We start from the raw sequence: 23,585 nt of genomic DNA on the forward strand, positions 1-23,585 counted from the left end.
GCTTATTTTTAAAAAAAATTTGAAAGCAGAGATAGGTCGATTGATTGAGTCTTGTTTGTAAGTGGCAGAGACCCAAGCCCTCAGGTCATCTGTTGGTGCTTGCTGAGGCACATTAGCAGGGAGCTGGTTTGGAAACGGACGAGTTGATTAGAACTGGCACTCACATGCTGGCATCACAGGCAGTGGCTCAATCCTTAGAACACAGACCCCTTAACCAGCGTTTTAATTAACAGCCCAAGCTCCTGCCTTTTAAGCACTTGTTTTTAAGCAGAAAAACCGTGTCTCAGCTCTGAGACCTGTCTTCCCAACAGTGCCCTTCCTGTCTTCTCAAAACTTCACTGGCTTAGGGTAGGGAATGCTGCTAAGCAGTCAAATTTTGAAAGCCAAGGCCATGGGTTTTTCATGACCTATCTATTTATTATCCTCATGTGATCTGTTCTCTAACTGCTGAGCAGCCAAGAACTGAAAAACCTGTGATAAATGAGGATGAGGAAGTCGTTTGCATTAACAGTGCTGGTCCCTTGCTCATTGCAGAGCACAGTGGAAAAGTTATGGCATTTACAGAGGGCAAGGGCTATGCCGCATTGATGCAGGTTCAGTTTAGTTTGGGGAATGTCTGTCCTGCAATGGGCATAAGCCAGATTGTGATATTTAAGAAACCGCAGAAGCAGATGCTGGACTGGGGAGAAGAAGTGCAAATATGACTGGATCCTGATGTTGGCATTTAGCTATAAATTGTCCCTTGAACAGACTGATCCTAGAGGCATTTGATTTATAACTCACAATTACTAGATCAGGGTAATAAAGACCAGCATGAAAGAGGGTTTGCGAGGTTCTGGGAAGCTGTCTTTGAGGAGACCTAGATAGATGTCCCAAGAACTGTGACTCTACTACGCAAGAGCCCTTTGGCTGGATTCCTTACCACTGTCACACAAGGATGGTCTCAAGGATTTACACAAGAGCATGTTGAGTGTCAGGTCCCACTGTGAGTCAAGCACAGAAGGACATTCCTACCTTGCTACCAGCTTGCTTCACAGAGCCACACGGTGGCTGTCCTTGTCACCTCTCCCAGGCTGGGCTGAGATGCGCTTGCATAGCTGGGAACTGCGATAAATCATGTAGGGGAGAGAGACCTCCATAGCTGCCGAGGACATACTGAATTCTAACAAGCTTAGCACTTGGCTGTGGTCTTCATTTTATATGACATGTCTGAATTGTAGAATGGATATAATTGTAGAAAATTTAGAAAATACAATCATATAAACCAAGTCACTCTATTCTCTTGCACTGCATATAATTGCTGGAGCTAATTTGGAAATGTAGTGTATGAAAGCTGAGGCTGTGGAGTAGCTGACCTGGGTATAGTTCTTGGGTTTCTCAATGTGGGTCTTGAGTGAATCTCTGATGCATCTGTGCTTATTTCCTCTTGTGTGAAATGGGGAGAGCATGGGCTACCTATGAGGATTTCAGGCGTTACAGAGAAATTGAGTCAGTGCCTGGTATGTAGGAAGTGTTTAGTAAGTTTGAGTTGTTACTGTTGTTGTTGTTGTTGTGATAGTCTCTGCATTCTTTCTCTAAACTCAAGTATTTTTCTGTTAGAAAAAATAGTCATGCTCTACATGTTTTTTAAAAAATGTATTTGAAAAGCAGTGCAACAGAGAAAAAAGGAAAGACAAAGATATAGAGATCATCTGTCTACTAGTTCACTTCCCAAATGGTCACAACAGTCAGTACTGGGTTAGACATGAGCCAGGACTCTGCTGTGTTCTCTCATGTAGATGACAGGAGTCCAAGCACTTGGGCATCCTTTGCTGCTCTCCCAGGCACATTAGCAGGGATCTGGACTGGAAGTGGAGCAGCCAGGACTCAAGCCACCAGTTGCATATAGGATAGTGGTGTCTCCAGTGCTTACTTAACTTGTGTGTTACAATACCGGGAAGCCTACTGCTTCTAGTCTTTTAAAGGCAAAGTGACAGAAAGATGAACCATCCCTCTACCAACTCTCCCTCCATCCAGAATGAGAGAGAGATTTCATGTATTGGTCTTTTCTCCAAATATCCACAACAGAATTAGACCAGGCTAAAGCCAGGAGCCAGGAACTCCACCCAGGCGTCCCTGTGGTGTTCACATTGGCAGCGCGTATGCCAGGTCTCCCATGTGGGTGGTTGTGGTACACATGCTTGGACCATCTGCTGCTGCTTTCTGAGGTGTTGTAGTAGGGAGATAGATCTAAATCAGAACGGCTGGGCCTTTGTCATTGCTCCAATTCAGGATGCTGGCGTTGCAGGCAGCAGCTTAACTGCTTGACCCACTGTGTCACAATGCAGACCCCTGCTTCTAGTGTTCTAAACATTAGGAACTCCCATAGAAAGCTCATCATATGCGTAGAAATGATACAGAGCAGCGTGTAGTTCTCTGACATATATCTTTGGTGGGCTTAGATTCTAAACTGACTAGAAGACCTGGACGCAGAATTTGCTTGGCACCTTAGAAGCCAAGGCCTGGGAGTCTCTTTCCCAATGACACCAGTCATCTCCTGCTCTCACCACACTGACCTCATCCTTCAAATCCCTAAGCACCATTTAGTAACCTCCTGGGAGCCATTTTAGCTCAAGTGTTTATAAAGGTGTTGGCGGGCCCGGCACAGTAGCCTAGCAATTAAAGTACTCACCTTGAATGTGCCAGGATCCCATATGGGTGCCAGTTCTAATCCTGACAGTCCTGCTTCTTATCCATCTCCCTGCTTGTGGTCTGGAAAAGCAGTTGAGGACAAAGCTTTGGTACCCTGTACCCAGCTGTTGCAGTCACTTGGCAAGTGAATCAGCAGACGGAAGATCTTCCTCTCTGTCTCTCCTCCTCTCTGTATATCTGACTTTCTAATAAGAAAAAGATCTTAAAAATAAATAAATAAAAGGAGTTGGAGGTGACAAACTCTGCTTTCTTAAGAAGGCGAATGTTCTCAGCCATCTAGTGTGTAGGTTGCAAAACCCTTCCCATGAAAAACCAGATGATAAATGCTTCAGACTTTGGGGGCCATCACCTCTGTGGCTCTGCCCAACTCTGCCACCTTAGCATGACAGCAGCCAAGACAAGACATGAATCCACACGCAGCTGTATTCTCAGCAAAATCTACTTTTAGACACTGAAATTTGCCTTTTCTGTATTTTTTTCAGTGACAAATTTCTTTTTTTCTCTTTCTTTTATTTTTAATATTGTTTACATAGTTAGGAGAGAGGAATGCCCATGTGAATCTCTGATTAGGGTGGTGGGGATCCAGGCAAGGAGAATGGTGGGAAGGACAAATGTTTCAATATTTTTGTTCTCCTATGTCCACATGGGGGGAAGGGGAGGAGGCCACTGCTTGCTGTCTAACTACATCAGGGATAGGGGATAGTCATTTGATGATGCCTCAGAGACACTGATGTGGGAAGAGTATCCTGAGGGTGTTACTTGAATGGTTTTGATAGTTCTGAGATGTTGTCATTTTTGTTGCCCCAGGATAGAGAAAATTTTCCTAAGGTCTGTTGGCTGACCTGTCCACCTTAGTGTATCCACAGGCCCAGGGTGCAGCATCCACTGGCACATGCAAAGGACAGGACTGAGGACAGGCCCTGTCAACCACCAGCCATTAGGAAATATCTCATTTTGTTCTTAGGTCTTAGTCTATGATAAGTCTGTGTTGGTCAGGCAGCTGTTCCTTAAAACATGCTAAAAACTGGCTGTCACACACTGCATGTCATGCTGATGTTTATTAACATTTAATCATGTTGACTCACGTTTTTTCTTCCTCATCACAAAAACTATTGATATGTAAGTCACTGTTTGAAAATAGGCTCTATTAGGAGTACCAGAGGATAAATGCTGGTAAATATAAAAATGAATGGATATGTGGACAAATAACACTACCTGCTACTAACTGAGCTCTCCCTTGTGGTAGGAACTGTGTGTAGATCTTTTTGATAGTTTAATTTCATATAGTGGAAGAGTAGGAGTTATACTCCCCTTTTACAGGTAAAAAAATGGAACCTCACAGAAGCAAAGTAACTCATTGATGATCTCAGCTGATAAGCAGGAAGGGCCTGCAAATCAAACCTAGATCTATGCAACTCTAGAGCTCATGCTTACTTACCATTTCATGCTACTCCACAGCACCACATCATCTCATGATTCCAGCAGCTGTCATTAGCTTGCTCCCTACCTGCGTCTTACACACTGTGCCTCTCCTGTTCCTCTTCCATGCCCACCTGATGCCTCTCAGCTGGTCGCTCTCAGCAGCAGATGTCCCTGCAGCAAGCATCCTCATAATTCACTGCATCTGTCAGACCAGCCAAGCCGATCTCATTATGTAGGCAGCCCAAGCCTCTCACAACCCCGGGTAAAATGCCAGAATCCGGTCTTCTGGGCAGCTTGGCAGCCAATAGAGAGCACCACAGATCTGACAAACTTTGCTTATGTTTCACTTACGTTTGAAATAAGGGGCATGACTTCCCTCTAAACACACGTATACATAAAAATCTGTATCATATTTTCTTTTCAAACACAGGAAAGATAGACTGGGACAAAATGCTCATAATCCCCTCACCCCCTTTTCATTCCAAGTTAACACTTCAGTGTGAACGTGCTTCTGATTTACCACTTTTCTAGGGAATGACAGAAAATTGGTTCCCCAGACATCTCTCCAACTCTTGATTTTGTGGCAGAATAGAACTCTGAGGACCCAGTCTATTAACAGGCATAAATTTCCCCAGTTGTCTAAAAACCACACTTGCATCATCACTCAGGCTTCATGCTCAGCTCATAAGCCCTTTATGATGCTGCAGAAGCCAGAACAATTTGCCAGAGCCCATCTGTAGTCTTCACATAGCCAAATGGTATGTCCAGCTAGCCAAGACACAATAAAGAGCAGAAAGACATGATTTGATTTTGCTTAATGGTTCTTTAAGGCAGGTGTGTGTCCTGGCTTTCCCTGATAAGCTATGTTAAGTGCCAGAAGCACAGATTCTGCCCCCACTAAGTTACAAGAAAGGACAGAGAGTTTCCAAATCAGGAGGACCCAGTAAAGACAGAAATGATGCAGTCAGACAGTGATGTGCAGAGGATAATGACAACTGGAGACTGGGGATGAGAAAGTTGCATCCCAGAGGCTGGATCCAGTGTGCTCCCTGGCTTTGCACACTATAGAAGACCAACAGCTTTTACATTTTGAAATGACTGAAAAATGTGAAAAAGAAGAATAGTATTACATAACTTACAAAAATTACAGGAAACACAAGCTGTAGGCAACTGCCTAGGTTTCCTTGTACCTAGGCAGGTGTGTGTTACTGTGCTGGGATAAAAGCAGCCAATAGCTGGCAGGCATTCTTAGCCTGATCAATGCCAAATATGTGTTAGCTATGCCAGTGTGCCAGCATAGTTGTCTGTTCTGTTTTATTCAAAGGTATGTGGGGAAGGTGGAGCACTGCAGGCCCCAGGTGGGGGTGCTGCAGATTGCCTGGGAGATGGGAGTCTGGGGACATGTTAGAGTAGAAGCCCTGGGAAATATTTGACAGCAGAGTGACTTCTGAGGCATTTCATGGCCCCATTTAACACTTTTAACATTAACTCATTTAGCATTTCACTATGAAGTAGGCACTATTTTAGTCCCAGTTTACAGGTAGGCAAAAATGAATAAACAAACAAACCAATAAATAAATAAATAAGGCTTAGGAGTAGCACCTGGACAGGAACCCTGTTGAGAATGACTCAAGCCCTTGTCTGTGAAGCTTTATAGCGTAGTCCTGGGTCCATTAGCTTTATCATATGGACTCCTGCTGCCTTCATCTATTAGTCCTTATAGATAGCTTAGATTGTCCTGTAGTAATGGACACATCTTAGGATATTGATGATTGCAAACAACATGATACTTTCACTTATTCCAAACATTCATCAAGCATGAGTTGGAAGGTCTACTATGTAGCTCTATGGTCTGGGAGTCCTAGACACGGGATCTGTGCTGCCAAACCTTGTCCCTTGCATAGCAAAAAGAAATAAACAAAAAAGAGAAGTAAGGGAGAGTCTTAACTGTAATGAAGTCTCCTCCTGATAGATAAATATTGGGTCTTGGAAGTTGTACGTAGTGCTTCCTCTTATTCTTTAGCAGACCCAAGTGGAGGTTTTCAACCCAGGGTAGTTTTTGCAACATTCCCCTACCCTAGGGGATGTTTGCCAATATCCTGAAGCATTTTTTAGTTTTCCCAATTTGGGGGTGAAGGTAGGGAGGCAGCTACAAGTAATACCCAGGGACTAGAAGCCAGAGATGTCATTAAACTCCTTAAAATGCACATAATAGCTCTGCAGTTCAGACCAAGAAATGCTGGGTGAGCCAGAGCCAACCAACCACAGGGATCAGAAAGTACCGTGTCCATAAAGTTGTAAGGAAAGAGAAGCTGAAATGTTGGGCAAGTAACTCTAGTGACCACCACATGTTCTCAGCCCTAAATTGTTGGTCATACCTTTCAGAAGACATGTTTCATAGTAGAAGTCAGTCATTGTTTTGAAGAACAGCTGTGAATGGGGATTTGAATACAGTCACTCAATCGGGGCTGAAGGAAGTCCCTTGACTCACACCAGTGCTGCTTTCTGTCAGCAGTTTGGGCATCAGTGTCCAAGAGCAGTTTCATGCAGACCACAAGTGTCATTTAAATGTTCCTGGGATTCCACATTGATAAAGTAAAAGGAAGCAGGTGAGACAGATTTTAATAGTATATATTTTAAGATTCACATAGCTGAAATATTATAAGTTCAGCATACAACCAATATAAAAATCTTGAGAGTCTACTTTTTTTTGCATCAAATCTGGAATTTTGTATGTGTTTTTTACTCACCATATTTCACCTACTCAGTTGCTCCATATGGCTGGCTGCTGGACATAGTGTAGGCAGGGCAGCTCTGGAGATTTGTGGCTCAGGGATTCAGTGGGAAACTGACCCTGGTTTCTGCTGAGGACTGGGTGCATTGCTGCTATTGACTTGGAAGGTTTTGCGAACAGGATGTAACATCCAGGAATGTTTGTCCCAGACTCCCTGAGGCAGTTTCTGTGTGTTTAGGAAAGAAACAGGATTGGGTTTGGGCGTGGTCAATGCCATGATCTTTTCTGTTTTTTCTTGGCAGGTGCCTCTTCTCCAGACATGGAGCCCAGCTATGGGGGAGGTCTTTTTGACATGGTAAAAGGAGGCGCAGGGAGACTGTTTAGTAACCTCAAGGACAACCTGAAGGACACCCTCAAGGACACCTCTTCTAGAGTGATACAGTCTGTCACCAGGTACACACATATTTCATGGTGAAGGGTATTGACCTCTGTGCTTCCAAAGGAACTGGTTATCTGCCACTTGTGTGTTTGATATCAAGAGTGTCCATTTTGTGATGTAATAATCTGGGGTCTGATCAACCAAGGAACGTCATTGAACCCATGAAATTGAGTCCATTAGGAGCTAGAAGTGCAGTCAAGAAGGGGTTGTCTCATTGACACGTTAGGTTATAATGGTTGCTATCCCTGATTTTAGAATCGGACATCCTGGGCTTTAATGTAGTATCTACTAAGGAAAGTTACTTAACTTCTGTGAACTTTAATTTTATCCCCTAATAGAATTTGTATCTTTAAGTGAATTGAGGATCAAATGAAATAAAATACACATGCACTCTGAATGAGCAGTACCTATAGATAAGTGAAACACAACTTTGTTTCTGTATTCTATTAGCTCTTTAAAATTTATTCAGTGGGAAAAGCTTTGTGCTTTTCTTCTGTGTGGAAATTATTATGAGCATGTCATATACTTTTTATTCTTAAGTATTTGGAAATTCTGGTGGCATTAAAACTATTTCTTTGCAAGATACAAATGTATACACATGTGTGCACATGCATGCACACACAAAGAAAGATGGAGAGACTTTTCCATCTGATGGTTAATTCCCTAAATGCCTGCAATAGCCAAGGCTAAGCCAGTTTGAAATCTAGAACCTGAGACACTGTCGTTGTCTCCCACATGTGTGACAGGGACTGAAACAATAGGGCCATCTTGTCCTGCCTTCCCAGGTACATTAGCAGGGAGTTGGATTAGAAATGGAGTAGCTGGGACTTGATATGATATGCCTGCATCCCAGGAAGTGCCCTTTCTCACTGTGACAGCCCCTGTGCTATCACTTTAAGTAACAGCCTACAGTTTTGAATCAGGAATTCAAATGTTGAATCTACTTCATAATCAACATTTTTAATTTTTGTTCAAGAAATTGCTTTATTCTCAACCAGGGCCAGGCAGGAGGAAGAAAATATGGCATTTGTTCTTCCCCTACCTCTTAGCAACTCGGTATTGGAGGTATTTGCACATAGGCAAATTGGCTGAAACAATCAGAATGAGTGAATGAGCTGCACTTTCTGTTCCTGAAGTGGCCTCTGTAGGGGCACTGGGATGTACCAGTTGGAGTGGTGTATTTGTTTATAAACCTTAGACTGAGCTGTGTTCTCTTAGTGATGCCCTTTGTTAGGGAGAATAGCTTCCGGGAGTCAACAGATGCCTGGTGGGCAGAAGTGTCCCAGTTCATAATGAACAAATGATTGAGAAAGGAAATTTTGGTGTATGTGGGTCATTTTAATGAACGCCCTTTTCTCTCTCACCTTTAGCTACACAAAGGGGGATTTAGACTTCACTTATGTTACCTCCAGAATTATTGGTAAGTGTCTCGTGTTGATCAACTACTCTTCGGCACAACTTTCAATGCCTGTCAGCAGACTTACATAACCTGTTTTCTTTCTTCCCTAGTGATGTCTTTTCCTCTGGACAGTGTTGACATAGGATTCAGGAATCAAGTGGATGACATTCGAAGCTTTTTAGACTCTAGACATCTTGACCACTACACAGTCTACAATCTGTCACCTAAGTCTTATCGAACTGCCAAGTTTCACAGCCGGGTAAGGACTGTTAACCTTAGAATGGCACTGTTGAAACCATAACGGGGAGTTTTTCCATTAAGAGATATCCCAAAAACCTTTGGCATTAGGCTGATAAAGCTGAAAAACTATACACTCTGGGAACTTCCGACCGTACAATACTTATTGGCATTTCTGAGATGTTGTGAAGTTTTTCCTTGAGTATTATTGCAGAAAGTGTGTCAGTGAAATACCATTCAAATTGGGGTTGCAGATCACTTGGTGGTTAGTTTCTCCTCAACACATTGTTCCTGAGGTTCAAATCAGAGAAAGAGATGACTCTGTAGGGCTGTTGGCTCCTCTTATACTGTAATACCAATTTTACTTTTGACCTTTTTAAAAAAAATTATTACTGCTTGGGTATCAAGATTAGACAGTGTGGTTAGACCAGCGCAGACACACCAGAATGTTTGTGAATACTTTCCTGGCCTTCAGTAAGACTGCTTGTTTCTTAAGTGAGGGGTAGCACATTAACATCCACTGATTCATTCCCTAATATCCACAACAGCTGGAGCTGGGCCAGGTCAAAGGCAGGAGTCAGGAGCCTTCTTCACCTACCATGTGGGTGCCAAGGCTCAAGGCTAGCTTTTGCTCCCTTCCCAGGAACAGTATCAGGGACCTGGATTGGAAATGGAGCAACTGGAACTTGAGCCATTGCCCTGGTGGCTCAGGTGGCAGCTTTACTTGCTATGCTATAACAGTAGTCACTTAAATTGATTGAGTGCCACCATTTTAAGTTTCTTTTTAAAGTACATGTCATCTTTGCTCTATCATTGTCCTCTTTTTTTTATTTTGTAAGACTCACTAAGTTAAAAGGCAGAGTTACACAGAAAAAGGGAGAGAATGAAGGAGGAAAGAGAGAGCGAGAGAGAGAGAGAGAGAATGATTATGAGAACATCCATCTGCTGGTTCATTTTACAGTTGCCTGAAATGGCCAGAGTTGGGGGCCAGACTGAAGCCAGAAACCTGGAACTTCAATTGGGTCTTACGGGTGGCAGGAGTTCAGGTAGTTGGGCCATCCTCTGCTGTTTTCCCAGGCATATTAGCGAGGAGCAAGATCAGAAGTGAAGGAGCCGGGGTTTGAATTGGTACCCATATGAGATGCTGGAGTTACAGATGACAGCTTAACCCATTTTGCCATTATGTTTGCACCATGCCATTGTTTTCATAGTTGAAACACAGTGGAAATCTTGTAAAATAGTTCTAGAAATTTTATATGATCTTGAAAGATCTGTTGCAATCTGTAACATTTTTCCTCTGAAAGTAAGTAAAGATATTATGTGCCACAGAAACTGTCATCCAGGTGACAGTGTCTTTGGATAGTACTTATGAATAGCAGATTCCTTAAAGATATCTTGAAAGGGCCTGACACGGTGGCCTAGCAGCTAAAGACCTCACCTTACATGTGGCTGGATCCCATGTGGGGCCAGTTCTAATCCTGGCAGCCCCGCTTCCCATTCAGTTCTCTGCTTATAGCTTGAGAAAGCAGTCGAGGACGGCCCAAAGCCTTGGGACCCTGCACCCTTGTGGGAGACCTGGAAGAAGCTCCTGGCTCCTGGCTTCAGATCCCCTCAGCTCTGACTGTTCCAGTCACTTTTGGACAAAAGATCTTCCTTTTTGTCTCTCCTGCTCTCTGTATATCTGCCTTTCCAATAAAAACAAATGAATCTTTTTAAAAAAGATATTCTGAAAGAGTAGACTTGTTAGTGTAACTGAAGGTTTTGTACCTTGACCCAGTGGCTTTCCAGAGGTACCAGGAATGACATATTGCAAATCTACCCTGTTTTGCTTTCTTTGCTCCAGAAGAGCAGAGGCATGTTTATTTTCTTTGATATCTGGAATAGGACCTGGTTTGGATGCTAAATATTTCCTAAAGAATAAATGTGGCAAGAATTTTTTTTTTAAAGATTTATTTTATTGAGGGTTTGGCATGATGGCTCAATTGGCTAGTCCTTGGATTGGCTCAGCTTTGGCCATGGCAGGCATTTGGGGAGTGAACAAGCAGATGGAAGATCTTTCCCTCTCTGTCTCTCCTTCTCTCTGTAAATCTGCCTTTCCAATAAAAATAAATGAAACTTTAGAAAAATGTTTATTTTGTTTATCTGAAAGCACGTATTACAGGTTCGGGGTGAAGAGAGAGAGTGAGTGAGAGAGAGAGAGAGAGAGAGAGAGAGAGACTTTGTCCACTGGTTCACTCCCTAAAGGACTACAAAAGCCAGAGCTGGGCCAAGCTGAAGCCAGGAAATTCTTCCAGGTTTCCCATGTGGGTGCAGGTACTCAAGCAGTTGGGCCATTGTCTGCTGCTTTCCCAGGTACATTAGCAGGGAAGTGGAGCAGCTGGGACTTGTGCCCATATGTGATGCTGCAAGCTGCAATTTAAGTCACTGTACTACAGAACTGGCACTGGCAAGAATTGTAAAACACTATAGACATGAAAGAGATAATTGGTTTTTATTCTCAAGGTGCTTAAGTATAGCTGGTGAGAAAAGGCACAGCATTCTACATGCAGGAATGAATGGTACTTATAACAGCTGCTAAGGGCATTCAGTGACAGGAGACAGTGACAACCAGACCTTGATTTATGAGGAAAGCTTGTCCAGGTGAAAGACGTGGGTCATTTCTGTTTGTGCATGTGTTAGAATGTGTCTCATGAAGTGCTTCATGGTCTGGCTTCTCTAGTTGCATTTTAGGTCCCAGTCAGTGCTGAACATGCTCTGTGTCTCCTTGAATGAGCTTTTTTCTTGCTGTGACACACACCACCCCTCCCCCCACTACCTCCTTTGATAGTCTAACTCCACTGAGATGATGATTTTCCACTTGCCAAAAGGATTTTCTATTATTTTCCTTCTTAGTACACAGGATTGTGCTAACTTTAGCTCCTCTCAAAGAGTTCCAGAAATTGACAGAATGGAATTGGTTTCCTCACCTGTCTTCCTGAACTTTCAGTTGCATTTCAGGCAGATAGTTCCAAAGCCTTTGGGTCGTGTTTTCATCTTAGCTTCCTTTCTCATTGGTCTAGATCACTTTTCAATCTACTGGTCATTCCTCTCCCCAGATTACTCTGTGGTTTTATTTACTTCTCCTTGTTGCATTAATTTAAAGTTTTATTGGCTCCCAAATTTCAGTCCATAATTATTAAAATTTTTTTCCTCCTTCCAGTTTAGTGGAGTACTAATGTTAGTAATTAGACCTTCCTGTGATAAATGTAGATGACCAATCATGGGACTGGTTATGTTATAGATTCATGGAGTCTCACTGTCTTACTGTCTTTCTGCGCCTTCAAACCTGAACTTAGTCACTATACACTGAGAGAGAGAGTGAGTGAGAGAGTAAGGAGTGAGTGAGTGGGGATTCAGATGCTGGCAGTGAGGACAGGCTATTTTCCACAAACTTTTATGTTGTTGAGAGTTGCTATTCCATGTTTTGATGAACTCTTACGTTTAGAAGCAATGTGGGCTTGCAGGCATTAGATAGAATAATCACACAGCTGTCGTCTTAGTGTTTGTATAAGTAACCAAACTAAAATAAGATTTTGTTTAGTCTCAGTTCATCAGAGGCTCCGACTCAAAATAGCAAATGGTAGATAGCTCCACATTCTAAGTGGGGTGCTAGATTACCTGTCCAGAACTACAGAAGAGTTATTGAATATTAGTTTTTCTACTCTTCACAGCCAACATCCAACACGAGGAAATGAAAGTACTGATGCTGACAGTGAAGTCCTAGGGGCAAGATACATCATTTAAATGGGATGTTCTTAATCTGGGTTAAAAAGATCCATAAATTTGTGTTTTGAGACTTCAGAGAACTTATCTATCTGCTTCAGCGCCATTAAATCATAAGCTGATTTCACTCATGTAAATCAGTGACATTCATTATATTCACAATGTGTGGAACTGTCACCATTGTGCAAGACTTGGACCTTCTGCATTGCCTTCAGAACATATACTGCACCTGTCTAGTACATGTTATGTGCTGGTTCAGTTTCTCCATAGCAGAATATCAGGAATCACTACTTCACATGTTTCTTGGCGTTGCTGTTGGCAAAAACTGGAAGTCAGATATTTTGGCCTCAAGATTTCAAGTATTGATTAATACTATTTCAGTTCCATCTGGACCCTCTTGTTCCTTCCCATTTGAGGCCTGGATAAGGAAGGAGCCCTGGGGGTAGCTGAGAAATAACTAACCCATTCTTACTTTATGTTGACTGCTTCTGAACCACATAATCTTGCAGGATTCCTCCTCTTTGGAAAAAAATTGATTTTTGAAAAAAAAGTTATTAAAAATGTGAGCTTCTAAGGGCTCATAATTGAACCAATGTATTTTAAAAATTTATTTATTTATTTATTTATTTGACAATCTTGACATAATTAGGGTAAAAACGTTCAAGCACTACAGGAAGATGGGCAAAAAAATTAGTTCCGTATTGTTTCCTTAATATAGCTGATGTAACAGGGGATTTTAAGGGAGAAGCCCCACCCAGTCTCCCACCCACCCCAGGTCCCAGATGTGGGACATGCTCAGAGGGTTTTGCTCAAGTGTTTTTTTTTTTTTTAAGATTTATTTATTTTTTTATTACAAAGTCAGATATACAGAGAAGAGGAGAGACAGAGAGGAAGATCTTCCATCCAGTGATTCACTCCCCAAGTAACTGCAATGGCCGGTACTGTGCCGATCCGAAGCCGGGAACCTGGAACCTCTTCTCCAGGTCTCCCACGCGGGTGCAAGGTCCCAAAGCTTTGGGGCCGTCGTTGACTGCTTTCCCAGGCCACAAGCAGGGAGCTGGATGGGAAAGTGGAGCTGCCGGGATTAGAACCGGTGCCCATATGGGATCCCGGGGCGTTCAAGGCGAGGTCTTTAGCTGCTAGGCCACACCGCCGGGCCCGCTCAAGTGGTTTTGATAGTTCAACAGTTCTGAATTGCTGCCACTCTCACCACTCCAAGCACGATGAGGTTGTTGAAGAATCCACTGATTGACATAGTCCATCATAGAGTCTCCGTTTGCCCAGTATTTTCATTGCCAACATATAGCTGAGGTGGTTGATTGACTTGTTCTGTCCTTTGTCTTTTGATGGTTAGGGTTCTGAGTCTGGAAGCTCGATTGGGGGGATCTTGAAAGAAACTTTGTCTGAGGTGTTCCCAGACCAGATTCTTGCATGCACCAGCAAGCACAGGGACTGGCACAGTCCATTGCCCCAATCAGCTGGTGGTTGCAATTGCTGGGTTGGTTCTGTTTCCATCCCTGTCTTCCACTGGAACCAATGGATGTTTGCAGTCCAGCCTGGTTCTGCCCATCACATGGCCCTCACATGAACCAGTGGAAGCTGCAGCCTAGTTGGAGCGACCCACAATAACCCCCACCAGGTGCGCCCCCTACCCTGGTTTGCCAGTATGTGTGGCAGACTAGTCCAGTCTGTCCCACATTCCCTTCTGCTCTCATACATGCCAATGGGTGTTAAAACCTTGTTCCATTTAACCAGCTCTACTATCCAGCCTTCACGGATGTTGTTGGGTGTCTGTCTAGCCACCTCAGCCCCTGTCCTAGTTGCCTGTGCCAGATGTGACCGCAGCACCCAACCAGCACACGTGAGAATCAGGAAGGGAGGGGACAAAGTCAGCAGGGGAATCAGGGGTCGTTCCCTTGCTGGACAGCTACTCCCACTGGAGAGCGTGAGCTGGGATGGGGGTAGACCAGACTAGGCAGGGCTACAACACCTGTGCACCTTATGTGGACCAGATCAGGGAAAAACTAGGCTGGGCAGATTATTCCTACTGGTGCAATCTACAGTTAGAGTGGGTGAGGGTTGTTGGGGCTTAGCCACAGCATCAGCTGGCAGAAGTTGGCACTGGGGGCTAGTTCTGTCTAGTTACACCACACAACCACCTGGAGAGTGCATAATCTGATAATGGGAGTGGCCTGGGAGGGAAATAGCGGGCTTCTCCCTCTTGGGTTACCACCCCCCATGGAAGGGCACAAACCAATGTATTTTTATGCCCTTTCCTTTGAGAGCTCACCAAAGAGGTCCCTAGTGCATTCTGTCATTTCTGCTTTGATAAAAAGCTGGTAAGAGGTTTCGCTGTAGAACAGTGTCCTTATAGCCTTGACTTCATCTAGTTGTGCTACTGTCATCCTGGAAGCAGTGGGAGGGAGGAACAGTCCCTGGCCTGGGAGCCAGACCACCAAGGATTTCCACATTCTAGTTCTTCAGTCTTATGTGAATTAGAAGTCTTAACCTTGATAATATACAGGTATCTCTTAAAGCTGTGAACACCCCAATAACTTAAAATACATTTATAGTTAATAATCATCATCTGGCAGGATAATGTAGTGAGAGTACACAAATTTTTATTTTTTGCATTAATGTAAAAGTGAATGGTTAAGTAACCACCTGGGGCTCTGGTGTCCCCTGTGAGAGTGCCTGGTTGAGTTCCCTGGTTGTATTTCTAATCCCTCTTCCTGCTAACATGGAGGGCAGCAGGTAATGACTCAAGTCTTGGGTCTCTGACACTGAAGTAGGAGATCAAGATTGAGTTCTGGGCTCCTAACTTTGACCTGACCCACCCATTGTTGTTATGGGCATTTGGGGCATGACCCAGCAGATGGGAGGTTTGTCTGTCTGTCTGTATTTCAAATAAAATCAAGGAGAAGTTACCTTGGTTCACATCTCAGGTGTTCCTTTTAGGGAAAGTTACATCACCTCTTCTGAGACTCAGCTCTGTCTCATCTCACATATTCAATGAGTGCCACAATTATAAGCACCTGTCTCACAGGCACTCTTTAGATTTTTTTCCTGTAGCTCCAGAGAACTATAAAAATAGCTTGCAGTGATTGAATTCCTTCTTGCAAGGAATAAACTTGATAACAATGTCTGGTTTAGAGACAGCATTCAGTAAGTGATAGCTTTGATTAAAACTGATAATAAAAATGCCACAATAGGTGATTGATTAAAATACCCTTTCAAAAACTGGGATGAGATTCATTAAATATAAGATATGGTACTGCAATTGCATTCATTATAGCACCTTTTGCTTTTATGCTTGGAATGGGGTGCTTTTACTTATCTTGCCTTATGCTAAGGGTGATGGTAGATAAAAATTGAGTGACATCTTATCCTGGTGGTGTTTGGCTTATTTTCCCCACTGGGTGTTAGCAGACTATTACCCATGTGGTGTTGTCTCATGCTGTGAGAGTCCAGAGGATGTTCAGGAGACTGGAATCGGCACTGTGAAAGGTCAGATTCTCAAGGATTATGCTTATTATTCGAAGCTATGAACCCTAGAGAACCACAAAATTAGCTTGCTGTGATTCAGTTCCCTAAAAATATTTTTGCTTTCTTTATGCATAAATATTTTACCCCATTAGAGCACACGCTTTTGTAAGAAATTCTAATGTTGTGTTTGCTTAATGGTATGTAATTATAGACCAAGTAAATATATATAATTACAGAGCAGTTTAAATGAATATTATTTGCTAATTGACTTAATGGTTCTAGAACCATCAGTGTATTGTAACAAGAGCAAAGTAACCAACTTTTGGCTGAAATTCATTACAGATACTAACAGTTGGTGTATGGAATAACATACTTTTCAAACCTTTAAAAATATTGTCCAAGAACTATTGCCTGTTAGTACCCACATTGAAAAAACCAAATTCACTTGTTTCATCTTTAAGATATTATGCTCATAGGGCCCAGCATGATAGTGTAATGGCTAAAGTCCTCACCTTGAACGCACTGGGATCTCATATGGGCACCGGTTCTAATCCCGGTGACCCCTGCTTCCCATTCAGCTCTCTGCTTGTGGCCTGCGAAAGCAGTCAAGGCTGTCAAGGATGGCCCAAAGCCTTGGGACCCTGCACCCATGTGGGAGACCCGAAAGAAGCTCCTAGCTTGGATTGGCTCAGCTCCAGCCATTGCAGCCACTTGGAGAGTGAACCATTGGAGGGAAAATCTTCCTGTCTCTTCTCTTCTCTGTATATCTAATATCTGCCTTTCCAATAAAAATAAATCTTTATAAAAAGATATTATACTCATAGATAAATTTAATACCAAAAGAGATTGCCAGTTTATTCATTTGTTTTCATCTTTATTATTATTGTTATTATTATTTCTTTTTTTAAATTTTGAATTTTATGGTACAATTCTGTAGAGTCTGGGATTCTCCCCCGCCCCCCAAATTCCCACCCTCTGACTTATTTTCCTCATATTGTTATAATAGTATGGTCCTTCATAAGGAGTTATAATTCCATCAGCCAGTTATTTAAGTGTGCCCAGACACCATCATCTCATTGTCTAGATATGTCCAACAGTTTCATTGGAAGGCCCTCTGTGATTTGGAAGTAGGGATGCATGTTACATTGTGTCCTTTTGTTTTTTTCGTTCATTCTTTCACTCAACAGATGTGTACTGAGCACTTGCCATTTGAGCAGCAAAATTACCAGTGAAAAAGTTGTGATTTGTTTTTTCGTGAAACTCAGTTCTGGAGGAGAGAATTGATACAAACAGTTCACTCAGTACAGCCTGACAAGAAACTTGCACTTGCTTCTTCTACACTGTACTACCTAATTTTCATGACAAACCTGTTATGTCATTTGTACTTTTCACTCTTGAGTCCTGGAGACGTTAGTAACTTGACTGAAACGAATGGTGTTTGGGCTATGTGTGGAGTGAACTGGTGGATGGAAGAGTTCTCTGTCTCTCCCTCCTTGTTTGTCACTCTGCTTTTCGAATAAATAAATCTGCCCCATAAAGCTATCTGAAGCTTGCTGAAGTCTAAGCTTATCACTGCTTAAAAGTTTAATTCATAGATGTACAGTCAGTTCAGATTCATGCCTAGTGTTTAGAGGCAACCACTATAATGTTATAGCAGCATGATTTATACCTGCGTTGCAGGACTAGCGCTGATCAGCAGTGCAGCTTATCAGTGCTGTCATCTGCAGAATGGAGATCGCTTTACCTTCTTCTGTGACTGTTGTAAGGACCAGGCCAGGCAGCATTCCTGGCACATAGCTGATATCCTCTAACGTGCTAACTAAATGTGTGTGTTAAATAACTGAAGATGTCAAGGATTACTCCTTCATTAAAGGACAAAACAAAACAAAACAAGACAAACACTACCCCTGGCTCAATATGCAGCATAAAATTAAATCTGAGATAAATGTGTAATGTATAGTGTAGAATCTGCAAAAACAATTCTATAATGACACAATAGGCAAAAAGATTTTATATTTATAGGAATTGTTATTTAAATTCGTGCAAGAGAAGGAAACCCAAATGTGTAGTCTGAACGCTTTAATTTAAAATGTATTTAAAAATCTGTTTTCATATCTTTACAGAAACAGAACTTTTAATTTAAAAAATTACTATGTTAAACGCCTCTTTTTCTTGTAGTTAGAACTTATTCCGAACTTCTCATGGCTATGCTGAAAGAGGTTGTGCTACTCATCCAGACTAAGTTTCTGGTAGGATGCTTGCCTGTGGGAGAAGAAATCATGGGGGAGTTAATTTTCTTCTGTGCTGTTCCCTTAGGTCTCAGAATGCAGTTGGCCCATTAGGCAGGCCCCCAGTCTGCATAACCTCTTTGCTGTATGTCGGAACATGTACAACTGGCTGCTACAGAATCCCAAAAACGTCTGTGTGGTTCACTGCTTGGTGAGTAACACTCATGTAGTTGTTGTTGTTGGTTTGGTTTAGTTTGGTTTGATTTGGTTTGGGCAAATGCAAGTGACTGTATACAAAATGATTAACTAGCAACTTTGGAGTTGAAAATATTTTATTTTTGATCCCATATCTGAGAGTTAGGTAATGAGGGATGTGGAAACGAGATGTGAAAAGCAGATAGGCACGCAGCGCACATTAGGCAAGGAAGCTTAAATGTGCTAAGTGTTGTGAAAAAGATAGAAATAAGAGCTATTGGGTGCAGATGTGTTATGTACATAAAATTTGTAAACATATTTGCAGATGTACTCCTCCTAACTGCTTGAGCTTGAGTGAAAGGAGAACACTTATGCTCCCTATTTACTAAATTGTATTTTAGAGCAATTCCTCATGGGACTGATGACTTTCTAACCATTATTTTGCTTGGATCCCTTTACCAAACCTTTTCCAAGGCCCTTTACTTGCCGTTTAAAATTCAACTTTCTGCAGAATCTTTGAGGCTTTCTTTGAATAAATATTTTCACAATAGGGGGCATTCATGTGGCCTTCTTCAATATTATTGTTTTCAGTGGTATTTAATAACTGTATCATACATGATAAGCTCTTCTCCCTGTCTTCCCACTAGACAGCATCTAGCAGGAAAGGTCTGTGTCTTTTTAATTTTTATATGCCAGATATAAAAATATTGCATAAATGAATACATAAAAATGAATATAGAAATGGAATCTGAGCATAAATACTGGAAGTATTTGTTATTTCTATAAAATATGTATAACTTGATATTTGATATGTCATTTAATATATATAAAGCTTGATTTATATATAATGTTTGATTATTTCCCTTCCTATTTTTTTAATCACTTGTCTGAAACAAAGGATAAAGTTGAAGAATTTACTTTTTTATTTCTTCCTTTTTTATTTTATTTTCATTACAAAGTCAGATATACAGAGAGGAAGATCCTCTGTCCGATGATTCACTCCCCAAGTAAGCGCAACGGCCAGTGCTGCGCTGATCTGAAGCCAGGAGCTTCTTCCAGGTCTCCCACACAGGTGCAGGGTCCCAAAGCATTGGGCCATCCTCAACTGCTTTTGTAGGCCACAGCAGGGAGCTGGATGGGAAGTGGAGCTGGTGGGATTAGAACCGGTGCCCATATGGGATCCCGGGGCGTTCAAGGCAAGGACTTGAGCTGCTAGGCCACACCGCTGGGCCCACTTTTTAATTTCTATCTCAATTTTTAAATTCTTGTTAGTAAAGGAAAAACCCTTTGTGTTTATTTTTGAGTTATTTTATTATTTTCCATGACACAGTTTTGTAGGTATAGGAATTTCCCCCTTTCCCTCCCCTGTCTCTCTCCTCATTCTCCCCATCATTTCTCCATACATTGTTACAGTAGTATAGTCCTTTAGTAACAGTTACAGGTTTAACATCGTGCTGTTTAAGTGCATCATGACATTGTTGGTATCATGGCCCATCGTGATAGCCTAGTGGCTGGAGTCCTTGCCTTGTATGCACTAGGATCCCATATAGGTGCCAGTTTGTGTCCTGGCTGCTCCATTTCCCATTCAGCTCCCTGCTTGTGGCCTGGGAAAGCAGTAGAGGATGACCCAAAGCCTTGGGACCCTGCACCCTCATGGGAGACCTGGAGGAGGTTCCTGGCTCCTGGTTTCAAATGGGCTCAGCTCTGGCTGTTGTGGCTGCTTCGGGAGTGAACCAGCAGATGGAAGCCCTTTTTGTCTCTCCTTCTCCCTGTAAATATGCCTTTCCAATAAAAATAAATAAATTTTTAAGAAAAAAAAGAAAATGTAGTGTTATATTATTAAGGTAAAGTTAAGGTTTGAGGGATTTTTCCTTTCAGAGGCAGAATAGATTGTGCCAGAGAAGAGATTACTTTTAGTGATTAATAAACTCAGAGAGCCTAGGTCTGACTGCTGTTCAAAGTGCTATGATGTAAGTTCCAATTCTAATGATAGAGTCATAAGGAATAAAAACCGAGAGTGGGTATTTAGCTTCGCCTATAGCTAAGATGCCCCATTCCCTCACAGGAATACTTAGGTTTGATCCTCAGCTCCATCTCCTAACTGCAGCTTCCTACTAATATGGACCCAGCAGGTAGTGGTGGTGGCTCAAGTAATTGGGTTCCTATTGGCCAGATGGGAGGCCTGGATTGCATCCCTGGCTCCTGACTACATCTAGGTTGTGGCTATTTTGGGCATTTAGGCATGAACCAATGTGTGAGAGATTGCTCTGTCTTTTTGTTTGCAAGTTATTTTCTTTTCTACAAAGAAGAACAAATAAGAAAAAAATAAGAGACGGGATTATTATGACACAGAATGTTCAACAGGTGTTGTACATTTAAAAACAATATTCATGGGTCTGGAGCAATGGCTCAGTTGGCTAACCTTCCCCTAGCATGTGCAGCATCCCATATGGGTGCTGGTTTCTGTCCTGGCTGCAGCACTTCCCATCCAGCTCCCTGCTTATAGCCTGGAAAAGCAGTTAGAGGATGGTCCCAAGTCTTGGGACCCTTGACTGGGGACTTTCACCCCACCAGATGTCAAGAGACAGGTCCTTGTGTCTCACTAGGTGAGCTCTACATTGTTGGGAGACACTTAAATGGCACAGTGATGGACTATAACTATTCATGAAAGACACTCATCGTAAAACTAGGGGGGAAATTAGTGGGGAGGGGAGGGAACTTATGGAGGGGCAAAGAAAATCCCAGTGCTTGTTAAACTGCCATTAGAAAAAACAATTTTGAGGCAAAAATCACCTCAGTTTAAGAGGCTCTCTCCTTACGAGCTTGTGAATTTCCTTTGACAGGATGGACGGGCAGCCTCGTCAATTCTGGTTGGTGCTATGTTCATTTTCTGTAATCTCTACTCTACTCCTGGCCCGGCTGTTCGGTTGTTGTATGCAAAGAGACCGGGGATTGGACTTTCACCATCCCATAGGAGGTAATGTAGGCTAGATGCAGCAATGGTGCAGACATGGTCTAATTGGTCTCATGTAGTGCTGGAAATCTACTTTGAAGGTACTTTTGTTCACTTTCTTTTAATTTGCTGGCATTAATCACAAGCTTTAGGAACAAATGGATTGGGTAGAATATTCAGGGTTTAATCAGTTTCATCAGTGCCCGTATGAGAATTTGTAAGTTTAAAATTGGAAGGAAGCTTGAAAGAATACATTTGTCTACCTCCTGAATTGCACAGGTGAGGAAACTGGACCCAGGCAGATTGTGCTTTGTCACAGATCTAACAAGACCTAAAGGTCATGGTCAGCGTATCAAACTTAACCCCAACCTACAGGCCTAGTTCCCCGATCCTTCACTATATGCTGTTGAAATAGAAGCAATAATGTGCTATGCTAGCCACTGAAGTTCATTCTGTGGAGGACACAGTTAACTAAAGGAACTCAAAAAGAGAGAACAAAGAATTCTAAGACTCACTTTTTCTTATGACTCTGATATAGAAGTGAAAAAAAAAAATAGATTACAAAAGGGAATCTGAAAAAGCTTAAAAAAGAAAACCGTTGTAGGTAACTGATTTATTCTCTTCCTTTTAGTCATATTTTTCTTTTCTTATTTAAATTGCATCTCCTTACTTTTTGGTTTGAAAGTACTCCTGGTGATAACATTCTACCCAAGTCAACTGTTAGTTGGTAAATTTAGTCTGTTAGATAAAGCAGAAATATACTTTTAAATATTTAGCTAATTGAAAGCTCTTGTAAACTTTTTGATCAAATAAACAGCCACTTGTCATTTTTTGGCAGAAGATGGTAGAGAAAAGCTTTCCACTATTATTTTTTGCATTCTCTTTGACACATTAATATTTAAGAAATTAACATTAAGTTTTTATTATAACTGAATAATTTGCAAGAACAGTTTGCTTGTTTGTTCCAATGTGATGGGCCCTAAAGGAGTGGCAATCTTCTGTTTTAGATACCTGGGCTATATGTGTGACCTACTAGCAGACAAACCCTACCGCCCTCACTTCAAGCCTCTCACAATTAAGTCAATTACTGTCAGTCCAATTCCATTCTTTAACAAGCAGAGAAATGGGTGTCGTCCTTACTGCGATGTGCTGATTGGAGAAACCAAAATATATTCCACCTGCACAGATTTTGAACGAATGAAGTAAGTCATGATGGTCTTTTTCATTTCTTGTATAATGCCTAGTTTAACATCAGAAGTAACCAGAAAATAATAATAATAAAAAAAAGGAATGCCATGGACCATTTTCACACGGTGAGGTGATTGATACAGGCTAAGGGACAAGTATAGACTACAATGAAGGGCGAGGCAGTGATAAAGGAAGAGGAATCTGGACATGTAAAAAGGAGATGGCTTAAATGGAAATTGTGAATCAAGGGTGAGTGACAATTCTAAGTAGGCAGATGGCAACATGTTATAGTTAAGAGTAGGTGCCAATGGAAAGTTTAGGGGTATGAAAAGACGGATGAGAGTAGTCAACGTGAAGTGAAATTAGGTAAGAATAACTTGAACTTGAGCAATGGTATCCAGGATCTTCAGAGAGCTTCACATTTTTGCTGATCCTGGTTGGATATTTTTGGTTCATTATGTCTCTGCTTTTAATATTAATTTAAGATTTGACTAAAGAAAACCTGTATATGAGGGATCTTCTTGTATATTATGAAAAAACTGGGTTGTGAAAATTCTTTTTTGCATCAAAATAATCTTATCTTTTGATTCAATTTTTCCATGAATTTTCCCTCATAACTAAGACTGGATGTAATTTTAGGAAAGCAGGAGCTCTGCAAAGATCAGTGATTACACTTCTGGCAATTCTGACAGGGTGAAGGAGGGTTTGTGTCAGACCAGTACCATTCCATTGCAGAACCAGTTTCCATTTAGTAGGCACTGCTTACACTCCTAATTTTGCTTAAAAAGGATAATGATTTCTGGACAGGCCGCTTGTCCAGAGGCACAGAGGACTATACCTCTGTCTGTGGG

General features: G+C 41.9%; 1 protein-coding gene across 2 annotated transcripts in view; it reads left to right on the plus strand.

Moving 5' to 3' along the window:
* Positions 1 to 23,585, plus strand: part of DNAJC6 (DnaJ heat shock protein family (Hsp40) member C6) — a 151,292-nt gene that overhangs the window by 101,309 nt on the left and 26,398 nt on the right. For both annotated transcript variants that reach the window (XM_058657577.1, XM_058657579.1), the window contains exons 2-7: positions 7,150 to 7,300; positions 8,657 to 8,706; positions 8,796 to 8,944; positions 18,487 to 18,609; positions 21,437 to 21,570; positions 22,554 to 22,748. In XM_058657577.1, coding sequence (XP_058513560.1) covers positions 7,150 to 7,300; positions 8,657 to 8,706; positions 8,796 to 8,944; positions 18,487 to 18,609; positions 21,437 to 21,570; positions 22,554 to 22,748 — 802 coding nt within the window. The remainder of the gene's footprint in view (positions 1 to 7,149; positions 7,301 to 8,656; positions 8,707 to 8,795; positions 8,945 to 18,486; positions 18,610 to 21,436; positions 21,571 to 22,553; positions 22,749 to 23,585) is intronic.

This window comes from Ochotona princeps, chromosome 2 (assembly GCF_030435755.1).
Source record: "Ochotona princeps isolate mOchPri1 chromosome 2, mOchPri1.hap1, whole genome shotgun sequence".
In the NCBI taxonomy this organism is placed as follows: Eukaryota; Metazoa; Chordata; class Mammalia; order Lagomorpha; family Ochotonidae; genus Ochotona; species Ochotona princeps.